The following is a 22,076-nucleotide window of genomic DNA, read 5'->3' as shown; positions in this document are numbered from 1 at the left end:
CTGTTTAGAAATATTAAGTTTCGTATAGCCCCACACTACAAATTAAGTAGATTGTCTCATGCTTATACCCCCAAGCTTTTATCATTCTCTGAAACTCTCTGTAACTGTTGGCCCTAGGTTCTAAGGGCAGCCTGGAAAATGTGTCTTTCTGTGGCTCTGTCCATCTGACATTGGCTGACCGACTTAGATTTGAATACATTTATTGAGCCCCTGCCATGTGCAGTGCTCTGTTCTGCCTTCTAGAAGTTTGCAACCTAATGAGAGAGTTGCCTTAAGTGTGCTATTGAAAAAGACCCAACCAGCCATGACAGAACAGAGTATTATTTAAGTGCTGAGCAACTAGTGAAAAGGAGGAGGGATAAAGATTGGAGGTCTAAGAAATGGAAGGATTCAGGGCCAGAACACATTAATCACAGAGCTGCATAAAGTGAAATCTGAATCTTTGACTGATGGAACTGAGACGTCCTTCACTCCTGGATGGACTGCTGAATTGTCTCACCTCTGAAATCTCTTTTAGTCCCTCATTCCATTACCCACAGGAGTATCATTAACACCCTTCAGATCCAAGAAGAAAGAGTTCCTTAAAAATGAAACTTGTGGCTGGACACGGTGGCTCACACCTATAATCCCGAATTTTGGGAGGCCAAGGCAGGCAGATCACTCGGGGCCAGGAGTTGGAGACCAGCCTGGCCAACATGACGAAACCCTGTCTCTACTAATAATATAAAAATTAGCCGGTCATGATGCTGTGTGCGTGTAGTCCTGGCTACTCGGGAGGCTGAGGCACAAGAATTGCTTTAATCTGGGAGACAGAGGTTGCAGTGAGCTGAGATTGTGCCGCTGCACTCCAGCCTGAGTGACAGAGTGAGACTCTCTCCAAAAAAAGAAACTTGTTTTGAAAACCGATAGCACTAGAAGACAAAAACAAAAGTTTGTTTCTCTGTAACCCATGTCATCTCATAGTTGAGGCTTATTTCCTGGAGGGAGAAGTGTAAGCTTGGACCTATAGTGCTCTGTGATTATAGCGGTCAAGATGAAAGAGTTGTCACAGTACGAGCACCTCCCTAGTTACAATTCTTTTTTTTTTTCTTTTTTTTTAAGACGGAGTCTCCCTCTGTCTCCCAGGTTGGAGTGCAATGGCTCGATCTCAACTCACTGCAACCTCTGCCTCCCAGGTTCAAGCGATTCTCCTGCCTCAGCCTCCCGAGTAGCTGGGATTACAGGTGTGCGCCACCACACCTGGCTAATTTTTGTATTTTTAGCAGAGAAGGGGTTTCACCATGTTGATCAGACTGGTCTTGAACTCCTGACATCGTGATCCACCTGCCTTGGCCTACCAAAGTGCTGGGATTACAGGCGTGAGCCACCACGCCCAGCCTACAATTCAGTCTTAAGTTTCTCTAACGCCAGTGATACTAGCACCATCCTCCTCATGGACATTTTTTAAAAACAACTTGAGTTGCACCTGTTTTTGTGAAAGGGAAACTATGGGGCTGTAGACCCTGACTTTTAGGATCTTAAAACTCTAAGACAAATGCACAGATAAAGATGTGTGGTTTTTTGCTCTAAGTCATGAATGTTAAACAAGTATGTGAGTGAACTTTTCATCAAATGAGTTTTGGAAAGTGCAGCAGGTGGGCATGTGGAAGTAGACCAAAAAGGGTTTGTCTCCTAGGCTAGGCAGGAGAAGCAGGCACCTCCATGCTCCTCAAACAGAAAAGGACAGAGCCTCAGAGCTGAAAATAGAAATAATTTTGCTACAGTCAAGAAATATTAAACTTTCTCCAAAGTAGAGTTATTGGAGGACTTAGGAGTGGAGGAAGGGATGTCTGAGGTGAATTTGAGAAGCAGCTGAGCCGTGAAACAGTGAGTTTGGTGATGAAGGCTTCCACACCCCAGAAGGAGTTCAGTGACGGAGGCTTCCACACCCCAGGAGGGAAGAGCTTTAGTCTTGGCCTGCGGAGCCTGGCAGGTCATCATGATGTGGGCGATTCTGTTGTCTCTGTGTGGCACACCTAGACCCCCACATGCTGAAAGTAGCTTTGCAATGCTGCATTCATTTATTCAGTATGCAAATCCATATTTAGTACCAGCCTGTGCCAGAACCTGTACTAGACATGCTAGAGCAGTTCATCTCTCAGTCTGAAAGTATAACCCTTTGTTATTGGCCCTTGCCTTTAGGGAATAAGAGCATGACCGTTAATAGTAGACCTTGGTGTTGGAAAACCTACTTTTAACTGTTTAAGTGAGAGCATTCGGAAACTTTTTAACATTTTATGCCCTCCTTCCTCCTTGCACTGCTACTGGGGCCTCTCCTAGAGGAGAATGCATCCGACCTCTGCTGTCTCATTTCCTCTCTGGTGCAACTGATGATGGACCCCCACTGCCGAACCAGAATTGGTTTCCAGAGCCTCATCCAAAAGGAGTGGGTCATGGGTGGCCACTGTTTCTTGGATCGCTGCAACCATCTCCGCCAGAACGACAAAGAGGAGGTGAGTTCCCTCACTGCAGACTGTTTCCATCATGACTGAATCTCTTATTTAATACCTGTCATCAGATGTAGGGTGGCTGCTTGCAAAGTGTAAGCCAAACAGGTTTGTTAAGAAAACTAGGATCATTTCATTGTGTGATGACTTTGGATACTTTAAATAATAGTGAAACCTTTCCCAGAGGAAAGAGATTAACAGGTATGTTCAGAGTTTTCTAAATTATGTACACCAAGGATGTATACATATTTCATAGTGGGAATAATATTTATTAATGAGACTTAAATATAGAGTAACTCAGTGAGGGAGACTCCTACCCTTTCTATAAAATTAGTCTTTGCAATAAATAGATAATGCAGGGTGCAGGTTTCCTACAAAAAATATAGGTTGAACATCCCTTATCTGAAAGTCATGGTACCAGAAGTGTTTCAGATTTCAAATTGTTTTGGACTTTGGAATAATTGCACTCCACTCAATTACTGGTTGAACATCTTTAATCTGAAAATTGGAGGCCAGGCGTGATGGTTTGTGCCTGTAATCCCAGCACTTTGGGAGAACAGGAGTTTGAAACCAGCCTGGGCAACATAGAGAGACCTCATCTCTACCACAAATAAAAATAAAATAAAATAAACTGGGCATGGTGGTGCCTGACTATAGTCCCAGCTACGAGGGAGGGTGAGGTGAGAGGATTGCTTGAGCCCGGGAGGTCAAAGCTGCAGTGAGCCATGATTGTGCCACTGTACTCCAGCCTGAGTGACAGTGAGACCCTATCTCACAATAAATAAAGTTTTAGATTTTGGAACTGAATGATTTCAGATTTTCAGAGTCAATTTTTTTTTTTTTTGAGACAGTGTCTTGCTCTGTTGCACAGGCTAGAGTGCAGTGGTGCAGTCTCAGCTCACTGCAGCCTCCGCCTCCTGGGTTTAAGCTTATCTCCTGCCTCAGCCCCCTGAGTAATTGGCATTACAGGTGTGCGCCACCATGCCCAGCTAATTTTTTGTGTTTTTAGTAGAGATGGTATTTCACCATGTTGGCCAGGCTGGTTTTGAACTCCTGACCGCAAGTGACCCACCTGCCTCAGCCTCCCAAAGTGCTGGGATTACAGGCCTGAGCCACCGCACCCAGCCATTCAGAGTCAATTTTCCTTACACATAAACCTTTTTGAAATAAAGCACAGGGCCAGGCACGGTGGCTCATACCTGTAATCCCAGCACTTTAGGAGGCCAAGGCAGGCAGATCACAAGGTCACGAGGTAGAGACCATCCTGGCTAACATGGTGAAACCCCATGTCTACTAAAAATACAAAAAATTAGCTGGGCATGGTGGCACATGCTTGTAGTCCCAGCTACTTGGGAGGCTGAGGCAGGAGAATCACTTGAACCCAGGAGGCAGAGGTTGCAGTGAGCCGAGATCGTGCCACTGCATTCCAACCTGGGTGACAGAGTGAGACTCTGTCTCAAAAAAAAAAAAAAAAATGAAATAAAGCACAGGGTTATGTTAATGCCATCTATTACCAGGGCCTTAGTGGTAGCCTGGGTGGGACTGTGCCCACAGCCTCTTCTGCTTGTGTCTGGATTAATTGCTTCAGGCCTGGGCCTCCAAGTTCAGGCACAGGAGAGTTAGCATTTTAGGTCACTTGGTGAAAATGAGTCCCCCAAATTGTGGTGTACATGTCTAGGTGACAGCTGTACACACTCCATTGGCTGCCTTATTGATGATTGGTGAAAGGAAAAATGAAAACACACAAACTTTCTTTAATCAACTCATCTGTAGAGCTGACGTGTGCTAGCAGTGTGACTTGTGGTTTTTCATACTCCGGGTAGTCAGCATGTCTGTCTGTGGTGCGAAACAGCTTGACACAGAATGCTGTGGGTACACAGAGCCATGGCTCCTGATCGTAAGGGCTTGACAGGTTCCTGGGGTGATCCAGGTCTCTCTCACTGAGCAGGATGGTTTCTTTCAGGCCTGACCTGTACTCATCTGTATCCCATTGAGCTGAATAGAAATCACATCTTTCAGTCCTGGAAGGGACTTTAAGGAATTAATTTGAAAGGGTGACGGCATTTACATAACATGGTAGGCAGAAAGAGCTGATACTTTGTGGAGATAAGTATGGTTGTTTTTTTCTTTTTCTTTTTTTTTCTTGTTTTTTTTTTTGGAGGAGTTTCGCTCTTGTTGGCCAGGCTGGAGTGCAATGGCACGATCTTGGCTCACTGCAACCTCATCCTTCCGGGTTCAAGTGATTCTCCTACCTCGGCCTCTTTAAGTAGCTGGGATTACAGGCATGCCCCTCCATTCTCGGCTAATTTTGTATTTTCATTAGAGACAGGGTTTCACCATGTTGGTCACGCTAGTATCGAACTCCTGACCTCAGGTGATCCACCCACTTCAGCCTCCCAAAGTGTTGGGATTACAGGCGTGAACCACAGTGCCCGGCCTTGTTTTGTTTTTGAGACATGGTCTCTCTCTGTTGCCCAGTCTGGAATACAGTTGCACAGTCATGGCTTACTGAAGTTTCAACCCCCTGGGCTCAAGCAATCCTCCTGCCTCAGCCTCCTGAGTAGCTGGGACTATAGGCGTGCACTACCATGTCTAGCTAATTTTTGTATTTTTTGTAGAGATGGGTTTTGCCATGTTGCCCAGGTTGGTCTCAAACTCCCGGGCTCAGGCAATCCATCTGCCTCAGCCTCCCAAAGTGCTGGAAATACAAGCATGAGCCACAGCACCTAGCCATATGTTTTTGTATATCTTGAGAAAAGTGGGGACTGGCAGACACCATGTCTAATGGGGAAAGAGTCTAAGAAGAGACCTGATCTGCTGTTCACCCAGCCCTTGGAGAGGTCACCCGTATTTTCTGAGCCTATTGCCCTGCCTATACAGTGCAGTTCAAATATTTTCCACTCTATTTAATGATATTATGCATAAAATGAGGTGTGAAATAAAGTTGCTGTACAGATGTTTCTTAGCATCTCAATGTGGACACATTGGAATTTTGAAGGAAAATTGGGTGGTCAAATTTGTGATAAGATTGAGGCGGCACTGCGCTTTAAGAGCTGCATTGCCACGCATCTCTCTCTCTCATGAGCCCTGCGTGAGACCCTGGGGGCCGGCCTCCGGGCATCTCCAATCTTCCGTTTTCTCCTCTGTAAGGGAGAAACTAATATAGCTTGTCTTAGCCCCCTGGCAGGATCACTGGGGAATCAGGGAGGATAAGCGCTCTCTAAATGATAAAGCATACTAGAAACTACTCTCTCTGCTCATCAAGGGCTCACCTCTGGGAGCTAATAAATGATACTTGTGGATTTGTAAAGATACATTTTGAAAACATTTTGAAACTCACTTTCACTGCTTCTCCCTTGTCTCCCATCCCCGTTGTCTTGCGGGCCCTCACTGTGGGGTGGGCAGGAGGCTTCTCCTTACAGGTTGGTCTTCAGAATCAAACCCTGTCAGTGTGTGGGCAGGTGGGGAATGAAAGTTCCCTCCCATCCCCCGTAACTTTGTATTGACAAAATTCAAAGTAGCACTCATAATTAAGTACATTTTTTGGTAATATAGTATTACTAGTGGAAGAATGGAATTTTTTTGGAGGAGATAACATTTTGCCTAATTGAGGTTCTAAGTTAGTGTTTTCTATTATCAGAATCCATTGCAGATGCTCATCTGTAACACTGATCCATAATGAGGTTTTTACACATTTCATCTTTGAAATGTCTTTGACACAGGTACATAAATCGCAAGCATGTGATTTCAGTTGAGCATATTTCTCACTTGGGATGGAATGGAGTATTCTGTGTTTCCCAGAGAATGAAGTCCCCAGAAGTGCTTATTTCACAGCTGTTGAGGTGCTGTCCCCTGAACTCAGGATGGCTTGCACTGGGCTCTGCCCACCAAGTAACGTATCTTGTTTTCATGCAGGTTCCTGTGTTCCTGCTTTTCCTAGATTGTGTCTGGCAGCTGGTGCACCAGCATCCCCCGGCATTTGAATTCACAGAGACTTACCTGACTGTTTTGTCAGACAGCCTGTACATACCTATTTTTAGCACCTTCTTCTTCAATTCACCTCATCAAAAAGATACTAACATGGTAAGAGTCCCTCTTAGGAACCTGTGTATTAAAGAGGCTTCCTCTCACAAGTAGGATGCAGTAATACTGATGCTAAAAGTGGTCTTCACTTGACAGCACATACACTAAAGAAAGTTGGAATGATACAGAGAAGATTAGCATGGCCCCTGCGAGAGGATGACATGCAAACTCATGAGACATTTCGTATTTTAAAAAAGATACTGGGCCGGGTGCGGTGCCTCAAGCCTGTAATCCCAGCACTTTGGGAGGCCGAGACGGGCGGATCATGAGATCAGGAGATCGAGACCTTCCTGGCTAACACAGTGAAACCCCGTCTCTACTAAAAAAATAAACTAGCCGGGCAAGGTGGCAAGTGCCTATAGTCCCAGCTACTCAGGAGATGGAGGCAGGAGAATTGGCGTGAACCCGGCAGGCGGAGCTTGCAGTGAGCTGAGATCTGGCCACTGCACTCCAGCCTGGGCGGCAGAGCAAGACTCTGTCTCAAAAAAAAAAAAAAAAAAAAAAAAAAGGTGTGGAACACTATATACGAAACATTGTTCTAAGAGTTTCTTAGGTATTAATCCTTACAGCACCCTATGGCGTATGCATTTTTATTATCCTGGAGAAAGCTGAGGCTAAAAAAGGATCAGTAACTCACCTGTGGTCACGTGGTAAATATTGCAGCTGGAAGCAAGTGTTGAAGCTGGGGAATTAAGCAAAATTCAAAGCTGTCTGTTTTAAAGACAGTCAGACCAGATGTCCTGTCATCCGTTTGCCTGATGCCTGGAATTCCTCTGTAAAGAGAATGGGGGCCAGCAGAGCAGGGAAGCTAGGCGTTTCCTTCCATCTTAACCCTTTTGGCCCCTCCTGGGCTCTGCCCCCAATTAGATAATCTCGGTGCTTCTGAGCAGCCTCCTGAGGGGTACAGGGTTTCCTTGAGCTGGGAAGATTACCAAATCCCCCGGTGAAGTAGGAGCAACAGCCCTGCTTTCAGAGCCTAGCCTTGTGACTCACCAGCTTCATGACCTTGGGCAGTTCAGTTTTCTGAGCCTTGGTTTCCTCAAATGTAAAACTGGAAAAGCACCAGTTACCTCACGAGGCTGTGGAAGCACCCAGCACAGCGGCTGATGTGTAGACTGCTGGAAAGGAAGTGTCCTTGTTCTTGCACTCCTCCCCCAACAAAAGCTTGTAGCGAATAATCACAGGTAGCCTCAGCCTTTAAAAATGAAGTGCCCACGATTATTCATTCTCAGGGCAGGGCAGGAGCACACTTCCTGGTGCCTGTGTCCAGAAGTATGTGTTTGCCTTCCTCAGCCCTCCCTGGAAGACAGCGTGACCTGTGCTTGTTTTGGCAGGGTAGAGAAGGCCAGGATACACAAAGCAAGCCTTTGAATCTGCTCACCGTGTGGGATTGGTCGGTGCAGTTTGAACCCAAAGCCCAGACGTTGCTCAAAAACCCTCTTTATGTGGAAAAGCCAAAACTGGACAAAGGCCAACGGAAAGGAATGCGCTTCAAAGTAAGATGTCCACATGTCTAAACCCCGTTCAGCTGCCCAGACCCCATGCATGTCATGATAAAAGGTACTTACAGATTCTGTCTGCCAGCATGTTCTACCCCTCGAAGCAGTCTGCAGAGTCGAAACTTGTGATGGTCAAATTGTCAAGGACCATTAGAATCCTTTGCTTTCAGCAAATCACCTTTGCCCTGGTGCAACAGGGCCATTTGTCAAATGTCACAGTGGATGCTGCTGCCCTGGTCATACTCCATGGAATTGTGCCTCTTGTCCTGCCTCTGTGTGTGTGTTAGTAGAGTAAAAGGAACACTGAATGTGTGGGTTTTACTTGGCCAGTACTGGTTCATTTATTATAATAAATAGTAGACTTTTCTTAATGAGCTGTGCCTGTAAACCACGGGTTGCACAACTCTTTCTGTCAAGGGCTGCGAAGTCTCTATCACAAGTACCCCTCTACTGTTGTAGTACAAAAGAAGCCTTAGGCTGCTCTGCCCATGGACTAGCCATTCTTTATGCCTTTACTTAAAAAAAAAAAAAAAAGAAGGAGCCTTAGTAGGCGAACAAGTAGGCATAGCTGTGTTCCAGTGTTCACGAGAACAGGCACCCGTCCAGATTTGGCCTGAGGGGTGGCCAGTTTGCTGACCTATGCTATGAACCACAAATGTCAGAAACTCATTTTAGTTGATAGTCCCAAAGTTGCCTAACTGATGAATTATTTAACTGACATTCCCTAGCTCTGTCTTCAGACCCAGAATTTCTCCCTCACAGAGTCCACAAAAGAGAGAGCAGTGATGGTAAGTCCAAGTCGATGCATGTCACTGCCTTCTCCATGCCATCCTTATCCTACCTGATCTGGAGGGGCTTCAGAAAGCCTGGCCCTTTCTGGTGTCAGAGTTGGTTCCATTCTAAAGAGGACTGGGGACCTGGGTGAGCCACGGCCAGCAGAGACGATGTTGGCTGGTGAACGACTCAGAACGGCCACTCTGCCCTTTTAGGGGCCGCAGGCCCAGGGTGGAGCTTCCCCTTTCTGACTGAGCGTTTCCTGCTAGTTTGACCAGAATTGCCCTGAGCCCCAGAACAGCTTGGCCAGAAATCGGTTTTTCTTCAGTGTGTTGTGCCCCCTGGTGGCTGCATGCACATTCTCATGAGAGCCGGATTGACACCACAGAAACTGCCTTGTGCCAGAGTGGCAGGGGACCTCAGAGACAGCAAGGACAACCCCTTGTTTTACAGGGGAGAACCTAAGGCTCTCCCTTCCAATAATGGATTTCATGTCTCTCCTCAGACCCAGCTTTTCTAATCATCTCTTTTCCTTGGGAGATAGAGACAGACAGCCTAAGCTCCAGGAGTTGGCAGGTGGGAAAGGACTGAGCTGAAGGGGTGGAGAATTTCAGGTCGAAATAGCTAAATCACAGTTGGGACGGGGGCGAAAAGTAGCCTTGAAGCCTTTGGGTAAGAAGACCAGATATCAGGTGGGGCGACGTGTTAAGCAGCCTGGTGGCCTGGGGGAAGTTCTGCAGAGACTCCGAGGAAGCAGGGGCTGAGCAGCATGTGGTGCTGCCATGCGAATGCCACACGGGGAGGGACCCATTTCAGTGTGCAGCCTTGGTGTCAGCCGCAGGCCCAGGCCAGGCTTTGGCCTGCGGAGCTGCTGGCATGTCAGCTGGTCTTGAGTGCTCCTTTCGCTTAGGAGATAGAAGGGGGCCTTCCATAACCAAGGAGAGCTCAGTAGAGAGCCCACGCTCTGGAGCCAGACTATTTGAACTATCACCTTTGGCACTGAGCAGCAGTGCCTTCGGCAGATTGCTTACTCCTGTGCCTTAGTTTCCTCGCTTGTAAAATGGGGCAATAATGGTGACTTGGAGAATGAGGTGCTCAGTGAATGTGAGTACTGAGCACAGAACCAAGCAGGCAGGAAGCACTGGGTGACGGTTCAGTGTAGTCCCTGCCCTGCCTGGCACATCTTCACAATGGAGAAAAGAGAGGCCACTGAATCCTGGCCTTCATCTCTCCTGAGCCTGGATGGAAAGTCAAATCCTGGTCACCTCCAAGTTGTGGTCTTCTGGAAGGTTTTGCTTTCTTTTTAATATTTTTATTTTTATTCCATATTTCATAATAAGGAAATAATTTTCTTTACAATAAAGAATTTTTTTTACAAGGAAGAAACACTGATGGAAATATGTTAGAGTTAGAGCAAGCCTGAAAGTTAAGTTGTTATCTCTTCTTCAGATGAATAGGAGCAAAAGAGCTGGACAAACAGCTTCTCTCCACATTTTTTTACTTCTCCTTTGGGCACTGGGGAACCCTCATGACCTTCTGACCACATCCATCTTTCATAACCCTTTCTTTCTTTTTTTTTTTTTTGAGTCAGAGTTTCACTCATTGCCCAGGCTGGAGTGCAATGGCATGATCTCGGCTCACTGCAGCCTCTGCCTCCTGGATTCAAGCAGTTCTCCCTCAGCTTCACGTGCCCACCACCACACCCTGCTAATTTTCTTGTATTTTTAGTGGAGATGGGGTTTTGCCATTTTGGCCAGGTTGGTCTTGAACTCCTGGCCTCAGGTGATCTACCTGCCTCGGTCTCCCAAAGTGCTAGGATTACAGGCATGAGCTACTGCACCCAGCCCCACAACCCTTTCCAGTGCACCCCCAAATATAATACTCTGCTCTGGCCACAGAGATAATTACCAAGGGGGGAAATAGGAAAATGTGAAAATGTTCTCACATTTTCTACTTCTTGCAGGTTGCCAGACAAATCTGGTCAACTTAGCTGGCTCATCAAATTTCTTTGCTCTCACCTGCCTGTTTTCTTTATCTAAAAGAATCTTTATGACTTAGACTTAAACTCCCACTGGATGTCTGATAAGCTGCTATTTCACCCATGCGATACCATCTTCTGGTAGTCAGCAGTGCCTGCTTGCAGTTGTTGAGAAGATTGTAGTGGTTAACAGCCTTAAAGTTCTCAAAGAGGAAACATCTTTTTCCCTTTGGAACACAAATAGGCCTGAGCCACAAGTTCCTCTCAATCATTAAACTATCTCCAGTTCAACAGCTTTTTCAGAAGTACTTTGTGTCCTGTGGAGCTCCTGTGACAGAGGAGGAGGGCACCGAAAGCTCCTTTCTCTGTCCCAGCATGCCTTTCTGCATAGCTGCCACATACACCTGCTTTCCCATTGGTTTCTGGTACAGTGTGCACCATGAGAATACACAGGAACACTCCACCTCTGGATGTCACCATGTGTTAATGAGTGTGCATTCACATGGCAACGCTGATGTCTCTTGGAACTTGTTAAAGCAGGGTTACGCTCTGTTTTTTATGGTAACATCTGTTAACTGTGCCTGTGATGTTAACCAGTGATTTTTATTTGTGTTTCCTCTCAAAGCATCAGCGACAACTTTCTTTGCCACTTACGCAATCTAAGTCATCTCCCAAAAGAGGATTTTTCAGGGAAGAAACAGATCATTTGATTAAAAACCTTCTGGGCAAGAGAATTAGCAAACTTATTAATTCTTCTGATGAGCTCCAAGACAACTTTCGAGAGTTCTATGACAGCTGGCATAGCAAGCCCACTGACTACCATGGTTTGTTGTTACCGCATATTGAGGGGCCTGAAATCAAAGTCTGGGCCCAGCGCTACCTGCGCTGGATTCCAGAAGCCCAAATCCTAGGTGGTGGCCGAGTGGCCACTATGAGCAAACTCTTGGAAATGATGGAGGAAGTCCAGAGTTTACAAGAGAAGATCGACGAGAGACACCACAGCCAGCAGGCCCCCCAGGCTGAGGCCCCCTGCCTGCTGAGGAACTCTGCCCGCCTGTCCTCTTTGTTTCCTTTCGCTCTGCTCCAGCGACATTCCTCTAAGCCGGTCTTACCCACCAGTGGCTGGAAAGCTTTGGGAGATGAAGACGATTTGGCCAAACGAGAAGATGAGTTCGTGGACCTAGGGGACGTGTGACCTGTTTGTTGAGTGACTGTGGAAGAGGAATGTGGGAGATTGGGACAGCTGATCCCCGGATTCGTGTCACTCTACAGCTAATGCTGGCCGGGTCCTTAGCCTGGCACTCCATGGGAGTAAAGCTGGGCCTCCGGGAAAAGAGGTGGCTCTCATTATTGTTTCATGGTTCTAAAAGACTATGCAATTGAAACTGCATCTGTAGTATTATTAATTGGAAGGAATTATTACTTGACCAGTAATAGGGTTGTGACCGTTTTCTGATGCCTAAGTATTATACAGAGCCTGCAATGGCCAGTTTACTACCAGAAAGGGCTTCAGGAAGATATTCTTGGACTTGATACTTTCTTCAGACCCTCTTTGTGCCAAGATAATTTATCCAGTCATTGGAAATAGTAAGTTTCCGTGTAACCCATCTCAATTATAGAAGCAAGTTCAGCTTTACGTATTTGTATGGCGAGTTGAAGATTCAGATAGAGGTATTAAGATGTGTGGCATTTACTTAAACCATCACAGTTTTTCTTTCTATGCCCCCTTGCCTGTAAAACACCTGGGAAGTTCCACTGGTGTCGTCCATCCTGATGCTTTGCCTGTGGGTGGGGGCTAGTCAGCCACCACCCTCTTTTCTGTGCTGCCAGCCCCAGGTCTTCTTCCGCCTGCTCCACCCACTCACCGCTGTCCCTCTGCACTCCCTGCCTTGGTGCGCATAGTCCCTGTGTCTCATTGCCAAACCTCTTGGTTATGCTGTGGGGATCTGTTTCTTTGCCTGACATCTTTCCTGAGGAGCTTCCATTCCTCTGAAGAGTCTCTCGTTGTTTGGAACAAATCGCTTCGCCTTTTTCTACTTGCCTGCTGAGGCTTTGGAGCACTTGTGATTGTGGTTTTCTGCCGCAACCCCTGAGCCGAGTTCCTCACATTCTTTCACCTTTATGGACTGATGGGATTGAGTCACTTTTGAATGTGGCTTTCATAGGAAAGCAGTTTAAACATAAGTATCAGAAGTGATGATTATCATATGATACCTCAGTGATTTTAAAAGCCATAGAAGAAACTTGACTATGCCTGGTCACCTTCTTGGATCTGCTGTCTAAATTATATATATATATACATATATACACACATATATTTTTTTTTCTTTTTAATGCAGGAAAGTGTACTTTGTATGTAAGGAGCAGTGTTTTTTGTTTTGTTTTGTTTTGTTGATTTTTTTGTTCTCAGTGGAACCCTGTCAAATCCCATAAAAGAGGAAAAAACCAAAACTCATTAGAATGTTTTAAATTGAATGTTTGCCTTTTTACATATATTTGCTTTTCAGTATGGATCCCAATTTGAATGTTACATGTTTAGAAAAACTTTTTTTTTTTTTTTTTGAGACGGAGTCTCGCTCTGTCGCCCAGGCTGGAGTGCAGTGGCGTGATCTCGGTTCACCGCAAGCTCCGCCTCCCAGGTTCACGCCATTCTCCTGCCTCAGCCTCCTGAGTAGCTAGGACTACAGGCGCCTGCCACCACGCCCAGCTAATTTTCTGTATTTTTAGTAGAGATGGGGTTTCACTGTGTTAGCCAGGATGGTCTCAATCTCCTGACCTTGTGATCCATCCGCCTCAGCTTCCCAAAGTGCTGGGATTACAGGCGTGAGCCACCGCGCCCGTCCAGAAAAGCTTTCAGTTGCTCAAGGGTAATAAGAAAATTTGAGGCCAGGCGTGGTGGCTCATGCCTGTAATCCTAGCACTTTGGGAGGTTGAGGCGGGCAAACTGCTTGAGCCCAGGTGTTCGAGACCAGCCTGGGCAACATGGCAAAACCCCATCTCTACTAAAAATACAAAAAGTAGCCGGGTGTGGTGGCGCATGCCTGTAGTCCCAGCTACTTGAGAGGCTGAGGTGGGAGGATCCCGTGAGTCGGGGAGGCAGAGCTAAGATCATGCCACTGCACTCCAGCCTGGGTGATGGAGCAAGACCTCGTCCCAAACAAAGAAAATTGGGAACTGTTGACTAGGAGGAGTTTCTAGGTTTGCACTGAATTGTCTTTTGTGCATACGGTGACTTGTTTTGCTGTTCTCCCCACTCCGTATTAGTGCAGGAGCCAGGTTGGTCTGTTAAGATGAACAAAGGTTGAGGGGAGGGGAGGATTCGTGCATCTGGGGGCCAAACACATGTTCCGTCTTGATTGCCTTAAGAGTTACTAGCGAGGTCAGTGTTAGGCTTGCAATAGGGATTTTAAAATACACTAACTAGTTCCTTAGCTACCTTCACATACATTCTATAGGCCTTCTTAAATTAGCACTAACCTCCACTTCCTTCTCTGCCCCATTGCCTCCCAAATATGCTATGGAGCTATTTTTGTTACCACATTATAACATGAATATTTATACAGTAGCCTCTTCAGGCTTCGTAATTTTCATTCCAAAAATGCCCGGTGTGATGCTTTACACTCTACGAAGTATGGTTTAAAGGCACAAGGTCATGGCCTTTGTCATAGCAGTTGAATGTGCATTGAAATATTTTTCTATGATTTTTTAAAATTACAATAGAAAAATAAGCTGTTGTAACGTGTCAGGTCATGACAATTTTTGTATTTATATTTGAAATCAGATTTCTATAACTTGTATTTGTGTACAGAATTCTCAGTGGGTTTATATATTGTGAAATTTTTATCCGAGATTGGGACGTGGATTATGCTTAACAGTGAAAGCTGAAATGAGACCATTTACTTTGTTTAAAATGCTGTACTGTGCAAGTTTGGAAATGTAAAATAATTTACTGTATATAATATCTTGAGTTTGTTTATACCTCCAGGTTTTTACACTGAAGATAAACTAATTAAATTCAAAACTTTTTTCTTTATAAGGGAATAAGCTGCTGAGCTAAACCTGTATCCATGTGCTTTGTATTTTCTGGATGCACAATGAAAGTTTATACTTGTATCTCACTGCGTCATATCTGATTGCAGAAATTAAAGCACAATTTATAAGCAATGCTGTACTTGGTGTGGTTGGTATAACACATGGAGTAATCCCTTTCATTCTTTCAGGAAATATTGAGCATGTACTGGGTATTTGGCAGGGCCAGTGGTGACAGCAGTGAAGAGTGGAGTTTGTGTTCTTGTGGGGCACAGGGCGTTTTGGTGGTGGGAACCAATAGCCAAACAAATATTTAAAATCTCAGGTAATTTGCAGTTACATGTATATCACAGCACTATTCACAATAGCAAAGACATGGAATCAACCCAGGTGCCCATCAGCGATGGATTGGATCAGGAAAATGTGGTACATATACACCATGGGATACTATACAGCCATAAAAAAGAATGGAATCATGTCCTTTGCAGCAACATGGATGCAGCTGGAGTCCATTATCCTAAGTGAATTCATGCAGAAACAGAAAACCAAATACTGAATGTTCTCCTAAGTGGGAACTAAACATTGGATATTGGACATAAAAATGAGAAGAACAGACACGGGACTCAAAATGGGGATGGAGTCAGGGAAGGGTTGAAAAACTACCTATTGGGTACTGTGTTCACCATTTGAATGATGGGTTCAATTGAAGCCCAAACTTCAGCATCACACAATATACCCGTGTAATAAATCTGCACATGTACCCTCTGAATCTAAAGTAAAAATAAAACATATAGCCAGGCACGGTGGCTCACGCCTGTAATCCCAGCACTTTGGGAGGCCAAGGCGAGCGGATCACCTGAAGTGTCGGGAGTTCAAGACCAGCCTGGCCAACATGGTGAAACCCTGTCTCTACTAAAAAAATAAAATTAGCTGGATGTGGTGGCACATGCCTATGATCCCAACTACTCAGGAGGATGAGGCAGGAGAATCACTTGAACCTGAGAGGCGGAGGTTGCAGTGAGCCAAGATCATGCCATTGTACTCCAGCCTGGGCAACAGAGAAGGGCTCTGTCTGGGGGAAAAAAAAAAAAAAAAAAAAAAAAAAAATCCTGGGTGATGATACAGTGCTGAAGAAAAAATAGGGTGGGGACAGGGTGATTAAAAGAAAAGAGTTTTTAAAAATCCTGAAGTATTATTACCTCTTTGCTTTTTGTGGGGGTCTGTAAAATTGGAATTCTGTTACTCCGGAATAAGAATTTCTGGAAGAGATCTGAATACATTTAACCCATCTCTGGTTTCATTTAAACCATGAAAGATAGAAAAAGGCTTTGTTTTTGCTTCCAGAGAGGATAAGTGAACGAGCACAGGGTGAGATGGCTTATGAGAGTAGGATTTGTTTCTAATTCGTTTTGCTTAATGCTTAACTAGATTGAGACATAGCACTTTGTATGTTCTGAGAAACAAGGTTCATATTTCTTTGACCTTTCCTACCTACAGAGGAGGCTTCCCACTCTGCTGCTTGTCCCCATCCCCCTTTCCTATCTGGCCAGGCCCACACTACTATGTCCGGAAAGCTAGCTCTGAGACATCCCTGGAATTTAATAAGCTTTCATGAATGCCACGTGCTTTTCAGATGTTTTGCTTCTTTGGTGCTTGTATTAAATTCCCAAGTAGTAGTTGTGACTGTAGAGTTTAGCAGCTTCTTGTCTTATTTTCCACATGTGTTTAGCTCTTGCACTTTTGGTGGACTCAACTGTCTCTCACTCTTGATTTTACTTGTTCCTTGATGTCCAGGTGAGGGCATGGAGGGACTTGGGGAGTAAAGAGTGGAATATTCTCCGTCCAATGTGAAATAGGGTGGGGAGTTGGTTCCTGTCGGGAATTAGCCCCTGTGGCTTCATGCCCCCTATCATTAAGGGAGTTGGGGGCAGAAGGGGTCCTGTCTAAAGCCTGTTTTCTGGCCAGTCGCGGTGGCTCACACCTGTAATCCAGCACTTTGGGAGGCCGAGGTGGGCGGATCACGAGGTCAGGACATCGAGACCATCCTGGCTAACACAGTGAAACCCCGTCTCTACTAAAAATACAAAAAGTTAGCCAGGCGAGGTGGCGGACACCTGTTGTCCCAGCTACTCGGGAGGCTGAGGCAGGAGAATGGTGTGAACCCGGGAGGCAGAGCTTGCAGTGAGCCCAGATCACACCACTGCACTCCAGCCTGGGCAACAGAGCAAGACTCCATCTCAAAAACAATAAAAGAATAAAAAATAAAAAAGCCTGTTTTCTGAGCTGGGCTTGTGTCCCACTGTGACTCTAGATTATTTATAAAGGCGTCCCTGGGGCAGGACAATTTGGGGCTGAGCATGCAGGATGCCCCTGCCCTGCTGCAGAGACAAGATCTATAGAGACGCATGGCCTTATTGGGTCCACCTTACACACACACACACACAACACCCTGAAAAGTACTAGCATGAGGGTGGGAGAGGCAAAACCCTGTTTGTACCGTGAGTTCCAGTGTAACCAGGGACGTGTCCAAGTGCCTACACTTGAGTTTGTTGATAGCCAGGCTAGCTGTGGGTAGTGCAAAATCAGTGTTTTAAATATCATATATTGAAAAGTAATTTGAGTGGTTTTATATTTAAAAACAGGCATCTCAGCTTGTTTTGTGGTTCAGACCCAGGTTCTTTTCTTTTTAAATCCCCAATTACACTGTCTGCCCTTAGCAATTAAAGGATATGAAGTGTGTCATCATATGAAAATATGCACAGTAAGCTTTTTTCAATATATAATCTGTAGGTTAACACACAGTAAGCTTTTTGGACTTGTTTTTTAAAAACTTTCATTTTGCTAGCCAGTTTCATAAAGGGCTGTCTGGACCTGATAGTTTTTATGAAATCCTGAAGGGAGGACTTTTCAAATTGTCTTCGCAGAAGTCTGAGGTGCAATGAATGTCGTGCTTACTCATCCCCAGCACCGAAAGGGCACAAGTGCATGCCATTCCTGGGAAAGAAAAGAAGGCAGACAGATGGCATTTCATCCTTGGACTGACCCTGAGGACTCTGCTTGGAATGCTGCTGCAGTAGCCTCCAGGAGAGGATAGAAAAGACCTCTCCTCTCTCCCCAGCTGATGGGGGTGGGGTGGGGTTGGGGGGAAACAGTAGAGATTGGTAGGGGAGGGGCAGGGGTGGACTGGGAAGGGGCACAAGGGAATGTTCTGGAGTGATGGTAGATAGTAGCATTGTATATCATTTTTTTTTTTTTTTTTTGAGATGGAGTCTTGCTCTGTCGCCCAGGCTGGAGTACAGTGGCGCAATCTTGGCTCACTGCAACCTCCGCCTCCCAGGTTCAAGCAATTCTCCCACCTCAGCCTCTCGAGTAGCTGGGATTACAGGCACGCACCACCACACCTGGCTAATGTTTTGGTGTGTATTTTTAGTAGAGATGGGGCTGTGCCTTGTTGACCAGGCTGGTCGTGAACTTCTGACTTCAAGTGATCCACCTGCCTTGGCCTCCCAAAGAGCTGGGATTACAGGCATAGGCCATCGCACCTGGCCAAGTCTTTCTATTTTTTTTTTTTTTTTTTTTTTTCTGAGACGGAGTCTTGCTCTGCCGCCCAGGCTGGAGTGCAGTGGCCGGATCTCAGCTCACTGCAAGCTCCGCCTCCCGGGTTTACGCCATTCTCCTGCCTCAGCCTCCCAAGTAGCTGGGACTACAGGCGCCCGCCACCTCGCCCGGCTAGTTTTTTTTTTTGTACTTTTTAGTAGAGACGGGGTTTCACTGTGTTAGCCAGGATGGTCTCGATCTCCTGACCTTGTGATCCGCCCGCCTCGGCCTCCCAAAGTGCTGGGATTACAGGCTTGAGCCACCACGCCCGGCCGCCCGGCTAATTTTTTAAAAAATATTTTTAGTAGAGATGGGGCTTCACCATGTCGTGACCCGCCCGCCTCTGCCTCCCAAAGTGCTGGAATTACAGGCGTGAGCCACCACGCCCGGCCAAAAAAAAAACAAACATTTTTTTGAGACAGGATCTTGTTCTGTTTCCGAGGCTGGTGTGCATTGGTGTGACGACAGCTCACTACAGCCTTGACCTCCATCTTGTACAAATGGAGTCTCACTATGTTGCCCAGGCCGGTCTTGAACTTCTGAGCTTGAGTTATCCTCCTGCCTTGTCCTCCAAGAGTGGTGGGTTTGGAGGTATGAGCCACCGTGCCCAGTTCTGGCTCTCTGAAGCCAGACTGTCTGAGTCTGAACCCCTGCTTTGCAGCTTACAAACTGTAGGATAACATCCTTCCATCTCCTCAGTAAAATGGCACCATGCCCAGAACCCACTTCACTGGGGAGTTGGAGGGTTAAAGGTAAGTGTCTATTATAATGTAAATATTCAGTGCATGGAGCTATTATTGTGTGTTTGGTCATTTACATACATCATGTAAACAGAGGGTGTGTGTGTGTGTGTGTGTGTGTGTGTGTGTGTTTAAACTTAATCTCCACCCCAGGAACAATGAACATTTGAAGTATCCTAAACAGGAACCTAAGTTCCAAAGGTGGCTGCATAAGCACTTCAAATGTTTTCAAAATCTATCCCAGAAGGTTTGTTGAGCAGCACATGGAATGTTAAAAATCATCTTTCAAAGGTGCAGTGAGTGGGTACTTGAGGTATGTGGTTGGCTAGAAATATCAAAGAGGCATCACTCTCACACCTACAGCATATACAAATCCATCAGGCTCAGCAGTGTAAATGCACCAGAGCAGAGAATGAGGCCTAAAAACCCTCCACATCACCAGATGGACTGCAGGGTTAGCTGGTCCTGCTATCTCATTGCATCTTTTTGTTTTTGTTTTGAAACAGGGTCTTACTCTGTCACCCAGGCTGGAGTGCAGTGGCGCAATCATGGCCCATTGCAATCTCTGCCTCCCAGGCTCAAGTGATCCTCCCACCTCAACCTCCCTAGTAGCTGGGACTATAGGTTCGTGCTACTGTGCCTGGCTAATTTTTGTATTTTTAGTAGAGACAGGGTTTTGCCATATTGCCTAGGCTGGTCTCTAACTGCTGAGCTCAAGTGATCCACCTGCCTCAGCCTTCCAAAGTGCTAGAATTACAGGTATGAACCACCGCGCCCAGCCTGTATCTAACTTAAGAGTAAAACTTTCATGCAAGGTATTGTGTGGAGGCCTGAGGACAGAGAGTGGGAATCCTCCACAAAGTCTAAGACCAGGAAATATGACTATTTTTTTCTTTTGAATTTTTAATGACCAAAACAAAGCACCTAAAACCGCAGCTTCTGGAAGAACCACTTGTTCTTGCCTGTCTCATATCTCTCTTCAGACTTGACCTTGGCCTCTCGTCGGGCCTTGCGTTTAAGAGCAGGGTCTCTGAAGACATCCTTATTGACGACAGTTTTGTCTAAGAGGATATCCTCAGAGTACCTTGTGGACATTAGGTGATTGTAGTTATAAACTTTCACAAAAGACTTGATCTTTGACCTCTTGGCGATCTTCTTCTTGCCCATGGCAGCTGTCACTTTGTGGGGGTAGCAGTCAATTCCAGCCACCAGAGCATGGCTGTAGGGGCGATCTGAGGTGCCATCATCATTGCTCTTCACAGTGACGGCTTTGCGTCCAGAGTAGCGTCCAGCCAGGACAAGCACCACCTTCCCAGGTTTCATGAATTTGCCCATCTAAGCAGCAAGCACTCGGGCCTACAGCAAAAAGGCAGAAATTTGGGGCTGTTAACGAAAGTCCAAGGCACCCGCTGTCATTGTGAAACACCACTGCTGAGGAGGTGGTGGTGATGGAAGCAGGGAGCTATAACCCTGCCTGCCTCTAACTGCCAGAAGCTACTGACACCAGAGGATATCACCATTGCCGAATGGCCAAGTTGACTTAGGTCAATCTGTGACAGCCTACCAGATTTACTGGAAATTCTATCATAATTACATTATAGTTGATTTACTGGATATTCAATCATGGTTATATCTGGGGGCCTCCTTGCTCATTCCTTAGAGCTGTGTGGGAGCCCAGGGCATATGAATTCTGCCGGTGGCCTTCTGTCCACCATGGCTCCTGTCTAGGAGCTCTCTGCCTGAGGTCTATATGTCTTATTTTGGATTCCCCCAGAAGCAGGCTCTAGATCAAGGATTTGGGTGCAAGTGGTTTATCTGGGCAGTGTTCCAGGTACGACTGTGAAATGATGGGGAACAGAGAAAGGGAAAACAAAGAATAACAAATACAGTAATGAACGAGTGATTACTGTGGGCAACTGGGGCCAGCCCCCCGGGGACCCCCGAGAGACCCTGTGGAGCATGTTTGGAATAGTCCCACAGGAGAGTGAGGAAGCTGGGGTACTGACAGCTCCTCTTCCATTAGTTGAGGGCGGGTTGCTCCTGGGAATCTGTTGGTGTGTGCAGGGACTGCCAGAGATGTGGGCAAGGGACCACCTACTGCAGTCCATAGCATGGGCTGGGAGATGGACAGCCTTCCTGCCACAGCAAGTTTGGGGACAGCATCTCTGACAAAGCCCCCAAGCCAGGGCACTTGGCTGGCTTGGGCTTAGCCAAGCACACTGTGTAACAATCCCCCACCCAGGGGCCAGGCCTCTGCAACATGAGGTGATGCCCAAATATTTAGCTGCTCATCCAAGGGGGTGATACATCAAAATAAGAAAACAGCCAGGCGCGGTGGCTCACACCTGTAATCCCAGCACTTTGGGAGGCTGAGGCGGGCAGATCAACTGAGGACAGGAGTTCGAGACCAGCCTGGCCAACATGGTGAAACCCTGTATCCATGAAAAATAGAAAAATTAGCTGGGCATGGTGGGGGGTACCTGTAATCCTAGCTACTTGGGAGGCTGAGGCAGGAGAATCGCTTAAATCCGGGAGGTGGAGGTTGCAGTGAGCTAAGCTTGTGCCACTGCATTCCAGCCTGGGCAACTCCATCTCACACACACACACACACAAAATTATGGAAGGCCACTATTTCAGACTGAGCTCCTGCACTAGGCCCCAACAGAAATGGAGTCACTAACCAAAATGGAGTCACTTCTGCCAAGTGTCATGTAATTAAACTAAAACTTCAAGGAAGCAGGAAAATCCCCAAACAGACCTTTTCTTTTTTTAATCTAAACACAAGAGATTCACAGCAACCAATCTAACAGGGCCCAGTCAACCTGAGCTGCTATAATAAGGATGTCCCCTGTTTTTTACCCTTTACAAGGAAACTAGCCTGAAGTAACCT

At 46.2% G+C, this 22,076-nt stretch overlaps 2 protein-coding genes and 1 pseudogene across 3 annotated transcripts in view; 2 read left to right on the top strand and 1 right to left on the bottom strand.

Moving 5' to 3' along the window:
* Nucleotides 1–12,154, top strand: part of MTMR12 (myotubularin related protein 12) — an 88,543-nt gene extending 76,389 nt beyond the window's left edge. The window contains exons 13-16 of one of the 2 annotated variants that reach the window (XM_033179285.1): nucleotides 2,320–2,492; nucleotides 6,402–6,569; nucleotides 7,904–8,065; nucleotides 11,446–12,154. In XM_033179285.1, coding sequence (XP_033035176.1) covers nucleotides 2,320–2,492; nucleotides 6,402–6,569; nucleotides 7,904–8,065; nucleotides 11,446–12,015 — 1,073 coding nt within the window. In that variant the 3' untranslated portion in view covers nucleotides 12,016–12,154. Of the gene's footprint in view, nucleotides 1–2,319; nucleotides 2,493–6,401; nucleotides 6,570–7,903; nucleotides 8,130–11,445 lie in introns of both variants that reach the window. The other variant, XM_033179286.1, reaches the window with a different exon arrangement.
* Nucleotides 6,648–6,760, top strand: LOC117066177 (annotated as a pseudogene).
* A 7,924-nt stretch (nucleotides 12,155–20,078) lies between the features above and the next one.
* On the bottom strand, nucleotides 20,079–20,521 carry LOC117064456 (60S ribosomal protein L27-like). The gene has a single exon (XM_033178591.1). It carries the CDS (start codon nucleotides 20,519–20,521, stop codon nucleotides 20,111–20,113), a length of 411 nt encoding a protein of 136 aa, XP_033034482.1. The 3' UTR covers nucleotides 20,079–20,110.
* Between the last annotated feature and the right edge of the window lie 1,555 nt (nucleotides 20,522–22,076).

Source organism: Trachypithecus francoisi, unplaced genomic scaffold (assembly GCF_009764315.1).
Source record: "Trachypithecus francoisi isolate TF-2019V2 unplaced genomic scaffold, Tfra_2.0 Lachesis_group2, whole genome shotgun sequence".
Taxonomy (NCBI): domain Eukaryota; kingdom Metazoa; phylum Chordata; class Mammalia; order Primates; family Cercopithecidae; genus Trachypithecus; species Trachypithecus francoisi.
This window is presented reverse-complemented; position numbering and strand designations above follow the sequence as displayed.